Genomic DNA, 7,301 nt, shown 5'->3' with positions numbered 1-7,301 from the left:
AGTCCCCCAACCCCATATGACCTCATTTAGGGTGGCGCCTCCCTGGGCTCTGGTTTTACAGATCTGTGAAATGGTATGAAGACACCTGGTGTGGGAACATAAGAGACCCCAGAGGTGGCCCTTAGGGCTGCCTGCTGGTCTGGGGCGGCCTCGTGTGGAGCGTAGGCCTTCAGCACTGCAGGGGCAGGGACTGTGGGAGGGTCAGGTTGGGTTTGGGGGCCTTTGTGTTCCTGGCCTCCCAAGCTTCATGATGCTTCATGAATGAAGGTGAAGTGAATCTGTTAAGGCAGCTGAAGACCGACTAGAAATCTTATTTCCAGACATCTTCTCCACGTTGATGCCCTCGAGTGTTAATTCTGCCGTCCAGTACTGCCTTTGCCCTTTAACCACCCAGCACCTCAGTCTCCTCACTTGTAAAGTGAGAGCTAGGATGCGTCATCTCAGAAGCCTTGTCAGCTCTGAAGTTCTAAGGTTCACGTATGAAGTACCACCCCCTAGGAATAAAACCTTGTGTTTACTGAGAACTTAGTGCATACCAGGCACCGTTCTAAGCACTGTATGTTCAGTTGCTCAGTCATGTTTGACTCTTTGCAACCCCATGGACTATAGCCCACCAGGCTCCCTCTGTCCATGGAATTTCCCAGGCAAGAATACTGGAGTGGGTTGCTATTTCCTACTCCAGGGGATCTTCCCAACCCAGGGATCACCCCACAGGAAAGGTTTTATCCCTATTTTACAGATGGGCAAACTGAGGCCTAGAGAGGTTAAGTCTAGGATCATGCAGGAGTAAGCTGAGGAGCTCTGACTCACAGTGAGTGAGGTAGGGCTGTGCCAGGAAAGGGTCAGATCCTGTTTTTCTTTAAAATTTTGATATTTTTGTTCATTATGGACTTTTTGGTATTACTTTGATTTTTAAATATTACATTAAAGTACTATTTCTCTTGGTTACTGAGTCATTAAATTTTGTGCCCTTGCTTGTCCCACCCTAGTCTGGGCAGCGCAGTGCAGAGGGGAAGAGAGTGAATTTTGAGATCTGACTGCCTGGGTTTGAAACCATGGCTCTGTCACTTACTTCATTTGTAAAATGGGGATAGTAATTGTACCCACGTGACAGATCAGGTGGGATAATTCAGTTAGTCACGAGAAGGGCTTCGAACAGGGCCTGCTATGAAATAAATGCCCAATCAGATTAGTTTGTTACTTTACTGATTTTGTGATTCTTTCTGGGGCTAGTTCGGCACAGGCTTGGTTCTTGATGAGCAGAAAAGACAGGAGGAGGAAAAGACAGCACTTCTCCTCCCTTACCTGCAGCACCTCAGGGTTGCGCTGACTGGCAGCTACGGGAGGGGGAATCAGAAGCTGGGCTCCTGGAGCCTGGAATCCTGTCTGAGGCATTTTCTCCCCAACAGGTCGTCCACGAAATCCGAAACTACCCTTACCCTCAGCTTCACTTCCTTGCTCTCCAGGGACTGAATCCCAGCAGACACACCTCCGCTGTGCGGGAGAGCTATGAGGTACACCCTGTCCCTCTGTCTGGGGGGAACCCTCCCATTCCTCCTGGTTCCCGCTGGATTGGTGGAGACCCCACCATCTCCTGTCCCTCCCTCTCTGGTGGGGGAGGCATGGGTGGTGGCAGGGAGCCTCAGGGTTGAGAGTAGGAGGGAGAAAAAGAGCAGAGGTCTCTCGGTCTTTGAGCCTCTGACAAGTTAGTTCTCCCCACGTGAATCTTTGCTGATGTCTCCCAGTGCCCCCTGCCTTATCGTGTATGCATCTGTGTGTTTGCATGTGTGGGTGCACGCATCCACACGTTTTCTCTTTGTAGGAGCTGCTGCAGCTCGAGGACAGGCTGGGAAACGTGACTCGGGGGGCAGTACAGAACACCATCGAGAGGTTCACCTTCCCCCACAAGTACAAGAAGGTACGCTGACCAGCAGGTCAGCCTGCAGAGTTGGGAGGTGGGGGTGGGGAGTGGTCTAGTTGATCCTGGCGCAGTTTAAAATATAGAGGAAGCTCTGCCTCCTTTCCAGGGCCTTCTCCTGTGCCTCTGCCGGTGTGATCAGGAGGGCTGATGGCGGTGTCTCATTGGTACAGGAGGGGAGCCGGGTGCATGTGTGTGCACGTGTGGACTTGTGAGTGGTGTGCTGGGTGGGTGTACAGGCAGATAAATGTGTGTATCTGAATGTGGAGGGCCAAGGGAGCACCAGCACTGGAGGCTAAAGTTTGCCTTAGGAAAGACTCCAAGTCCAGCCTCACCTGGACAAATGGGAGGCTAAGGCTTCAGGGTGCAGGTTTCCAGTCCTCAGTGAGTGTCAGGCTCACCTGGACTGCTTTTAAAGCCACAGAGTCACAGGCTCTATCCTAAGCCTGCAGAGGAAGACTCTCCAGGGCTATTTCTTTGGAATCTGGAGTAGGATTAGAGCCCAGGAATTGAAGTTAAGTTTTTTTTTTTAATTTAATAAATAAAAAATTTGGAAGCAACTGAGATGTTTTTCAATAAGGAAATAGATAAACTGTGGTACATGTATATATTACATGATTTTAAAAAAATATTCAGTCATGAATAGATGTCATACAGAAAATATATATTAAATGCATGTTACTAAGTGAAAAAAGTTGGCTTGCAAAGGCTGCATACTGTATGATTCCAAATGTACAGCATTCTAGAAAAGGAAGACTGGACTGTAAAAAGATGCATTGTTGCCAAGGGCTCTAGGGGAGGAATAGACAAATAAACAGGTGGATCACAAGGGATTTGTAGTGTGGTGAAACTATTTTCTTATGCTACTGTAATGGTGGACACGTGACACTGCATTTGTCAAAACCCTAAGAACTCTAATGTAGACCAATGGACTTTATTAATGGTGAGGTATCACTCTCGGTTCATCAGTTGTAACAAATACACCAAACTAATGCAAGATATTAATCAGGCAAACTGTGTGCATTTTGAGAGGGGAAGGGATGGAACAGGCTGTATTTTCTGCTTAGTTTTCATATAAACTAACACAATTCTATGAAATGAAGTCTGCTATGAAAACAAATAAGTAGTTATTTAAGTTTAGGAATTAAAAGCTTGATGAGCACTGAGAATCTTGGAGCTGGAAAATGCTCGTGCTGGTCAAGCTGGAGCCTGTCTTCACCCCCTCAGGAGGTCCTAGGCTGCCGTGGTTGTGAGGACTAGGTGCTGGAATCAGTTTTAATTTTCAGTTTTACTACTGTCTTTGGGCTGCTGTAACAAAATACCATCTGCTTGGTGGCTTTTATTTCTGATGGTTTTGGAGCCTGGGAAGTCAAGACCAAGGCACTGGCCGACTTGATTCTTAGTGAGGGCACTCTTCCTGTCTGGCAGATGGCTCATTTCTTGGTCTGTCCTCACGTGGCAGAAAGGAGGCTCTGGTGTCTTTTTCTCTTCTTATAAGGGCACCAATCCCATCATGGGGAACCCACTCTCATGAATTCATCTAGACCTAATTACTGCCCAGAGCCCCATCTCCATCATATTGGAAGGGTTGGTTAGGGCTTCAGCATATGAATTTGGGGTGGAGAGAGAAACATTCAGACCATAACCACTACGTATAGCTGTGTGACTCTAGACAGCTTACATGACATTTCTGGCCCTTCCCTTGTCCTTTTTAATTTAAAATGGGAAAGATATATTAGTAGCTGCCATAGAGTGACTCTGGGGATTCAGTGGGACAGTGCATATCCACAGCCCAGCACAGTGCCTGTACCTGGTGAGAGCTTGGGAGTGGGGAGCTACTCTTACCTTGAGAGCAGGCTCACTCACTCTAGGCTTGCCCAGGACCCATGGTGTCAATGTCAAAGACCATGACCCTTGGCCTGTGCAGCTTCTCTTGGAGGCACTGGATTTATCCATCAGTGATTCCAACCAACATCTAAACACACCTATTATGTGTCAGTCATACATAGCATGTTAATAGGGGACATGACAAACACAGACAGCATATTAAAAAGCAGAGACATTACTTTGCTGACAAATGTTTGTCTAGCCAAAGCTATGGTTTTTCCAGTAGTCATGTATGAATGTGAGAGTTGGACCATAAAGAAGACTGAGTGCCAAAGAATTGATGCTTTTGAACTGTGGTACTGGAGAAGACTCCTGAGAGTTGCTTGGACTGAAAGGAGATCAAACCGCTCAATCCTAAAGGAAATCAACCCTGAATGTTCATTTGAAGGACTGATGCTGAAACTGAAGCTCTAATACTTTGGCCACCTGATGCAAAGACCTGACTCATTAGAAAAGACCCTGATGCTGGGAAATATTGAAGGTGGGAGAAGGGGACGACAGAGGATGAGATGGTTGGATGGCATCACCAACTCAATGGACATGAGTTTGAGCAAGCTCTGGGAGAAGGTGAAAGACAGGGATGTCTGGCATGCTGCAGTCCTGTTGCTGTTACTGTTGCTGTTAAATCCCTTCAGTTGTGTCCGACTCTGTTCGACCCCATGGACTGCGGCCCACCGGGCTCCTCCGCAGTGGGGTTTTCCAGGCAAGAATACTGGAGTGGGGTGCCATTGCCTTCTCCAGTGCTGCAGTCCAGGGGGTTGCAAAGAGTCAGATGTGACTGAGTGACTGAACAACAACAAAGAGGCAAATGACAGTATTTCAGTAATTAAGGTGATCACTGGCATGGAGAAAATGACCATTCGTTGGTGGGAGAGCTTGAAGCTTATGAAGAAGAACATTGAAGGGAGAAAGGTGTGTTCAGGAGCCCAGGAACAACTTCTACCTTCCTGATCAGGGTGGCCTCACTTACACCAGATTGCACACTTCATTTGCCATCACTTCAACAAGTTGAGAAGAGATAAGGAAAAGAACAAATGCTAAGAATGAAAAGGAAAAATGAACTGAGCCAATGAGATAAAGAATTGAGCTAAGAAATTATAAGAATAAAAGGAGAATTCAGGGAATAAAATATTTTAAAATAAGGAATAAGAAGAATTAAAAATGCAAAATGATAGCATTTAAAACCCTTTAAAATATAAAAAAAGTTTAAAAAATTTAAACTCAGTAAAATAATATAAAACAGAAAAGGATATTTTAAAATAGTAATAATGATAAGAATAATTAAAATATAGTCTAAAAAGAAAATACAGAAAAATAAGAATTAGGAAAAGATATGAAAACAACATACAAAATTAATAACATCAAAGTAAAAAGGGAATGTTAATGAAAATGAGAAAGTAAGGGTAAAAGAGATAAAATAAATATTAAATTTAGAATCCTGAAGAAAGTTATAGTTAAGATAAAAGCTTCATAGATAATGAAAAGAGAAGACAAAAACCAGAAGACCTAAAAGATTAAAAATACAAAAGAAGAAATAGGATAAGATTTGAAAAGAGACAATAGTTTAAAGAAATATAGATTAAACAGAGCAAAACAAAGTAGGAATATTAAGTTAAAATTATTAACTATAAAAAGGAGATCCTGAATAATGATGGGAGAAGACAATAGAAAATAGTCTTCATGGTATTTTTTTTATGGAACTCTCTTTTCTCAAAGGGTCGACTAAAAGAAGGCCACTCCTCCGGCAAACACAGCTGGGTTCTTAGGCAGGCAAATGATCATAACTCCATTCATAATCTAAACCCATGACAACTGTATGAGACCATGGATGTAATTCTGATTTTCTGGATTATGGCTAAGAGTAAACTTATTGCAATGGGGCATATAGGGCACAGGGAAGCTGAGATCAGAAGGCATAGATTTTCTTGTATGTCCTAATGAGGTTACACAATTCCCTAGACTGCTTCAGACTCCAGAACTGAGGATCAGGAACCAGACTGCGGAGACCTGGAATTTAGGCCTGGCCCCAAGATCAGAGTCATTCTCTGGGTGGTCTTCATCTTGTGACACTTCAGATTTTTCTCTTGGCTAAATGACCTTTAAGTCTGTTTTTCCCTGGAGAAGGGAGAGAAGTGAAGTGAAAGTTGCTCAGTTGTGTCTGACTCTTGCAACCCCATGGACTATACAGTTCATGGAATTCTCCAGGCCAGAATACTGGAGTGGGTAGCCTTTCCCTTCTCCGGGAAATCATCTTCCCAACCCAGGGATCAAACCCAGGTCTCTTGCGTTGCAGGTGGATTTTTTACCAGCTGAGCCACCAGGGAAGCCCAAGAATACCAGAGTGGGTAGCCTATCCCTTATCCAGGGGTTCTTCTCGACCCAGGAATTTAACCAGGGTCTCCTGCACTGCAGGTGGATTCTTACCAGCTGAGCTACCAGGGAATGAGCTAGTTTTATTCCCATGGGTGTTATCAGAATGTTTTACTGTTTGGCATGGAGATGGGGACAAGAAAGTGGGCTGACTTCATTCACTGATTAGATTCCTTCCTCCCCAGAATATTTTTTTTTAAGCACCCTTGTACTTGACCAAGTGTGCACGGAACCTAAAGAAGAGTGAGCCATGGTCCAAGCCACCTAAGAACTTGGAACTTTCTACATAGTAGTTGTTCTTGTGCAGTCCCTAAGTCGTGTCTGGCTCTTTCCAGCTCCATGGACTGCAGCACACCAGGCTTCCCTGTCCTTCACTATCTCCCAGGGCTTGCTTAAATTCATGTCCATTGAGTCGGTGATGTTATCTAACCATCTCATCCTCTGTCACCCTCTTCTCCTTTTGCCTTCAATCTTTCCCAGAATCAGAGTCTTTTCTAAGGAGTCAGCTCTTTGCATCAGGTGCCAAAGTACTGGAGCTTCAGCTTCAGCATCAGTCCTTCCAATGAATATTCAGGGTTGATTTCCTTTAGGATCGACTGGTTTGATCTCCTTGCTGTCTAAGCAACTCTGAAGAGTCTTCTTCAGCACCACAGTTCAAAAGCATCAATTCTTCAGCACTCAGTCTTCTTTCTGGTCCAACTCTCACATCCATACACGACTACTGGAAAAACCACAATTTTGACTATATGGACCTTTGTCGGCAAAGTGATATCTCTGCTTTTTAGTACACTGTCTAAGTTTGTCATAGCTTTTCTTCCAAGGAGCAAGCATCTTTTATTTATTTATTTATTTTTCCTGGTAGGTAAACTTGAATTTATTAAATGTCAAAAACATTTGATTTTTTCAACCATTTAAAAATGCATAACTTTAGTTCACAGACCATACAAAAACAGGCAGATCAGTTTGCCAAACCCTGGTTCACATCACAGAATAGCACATAAACATGCTTTTTATGGGACTTTCCTGGCAGCCAAGTGGGTTCAATCCCTGGTTGGGGAACTAAGATCCTGCATGTCTTGTGGCAAGCACCCCTCCCCCCACGGTTTATTTTAAAAAGGTGCTGCCT

At 44.3% G+C, this 7,301-nt stretch overlaps 1 protein-coding gene across 1 annotated transcript in view; it reads left to right on the top strand.

Annotated features, from left to right (window-relative positions):
* The window catches only part of RNF165 (ring finger protein 165), a 46,878-nt gene that overhangs the window by 34,197 nt on the left and 5,380 nt on the right, over window positions 1–7,301 (top strand). The window contains exons 11-12 of the mRNA XM_010842034.1: window positions 1,410–1,514; window positions 1,823–1,918. Coding sequence (XP_010840336.1) covers window positions 1,410–1,514; window positions 1,823–1,918 — 201 coding nt within the window. The remainder of the gene's footprint in view (window positions 1–1,409; window positions 1,515–1,822; window positions 1,919–7,301) is intronic.

The sequence above is a fragment of the Bison bison genome, unplaced genomic scaffold (assembly GCF_000754665.1).
Source record: "Bison bison bison isolate TAMUID 2011002044 unplaced genomic scaffold, Bison_UMD1.0 scf7180017864170, whole genome shotgun sequence".
NCBI lineage: Eukaryota > Metazoa > Chordata > Mammalia > Artiodactyla > Bovidae > Bison > Bison bison.
This window is presented reverse-complemented; position numbering and strand designations above follow the sequence as displayed.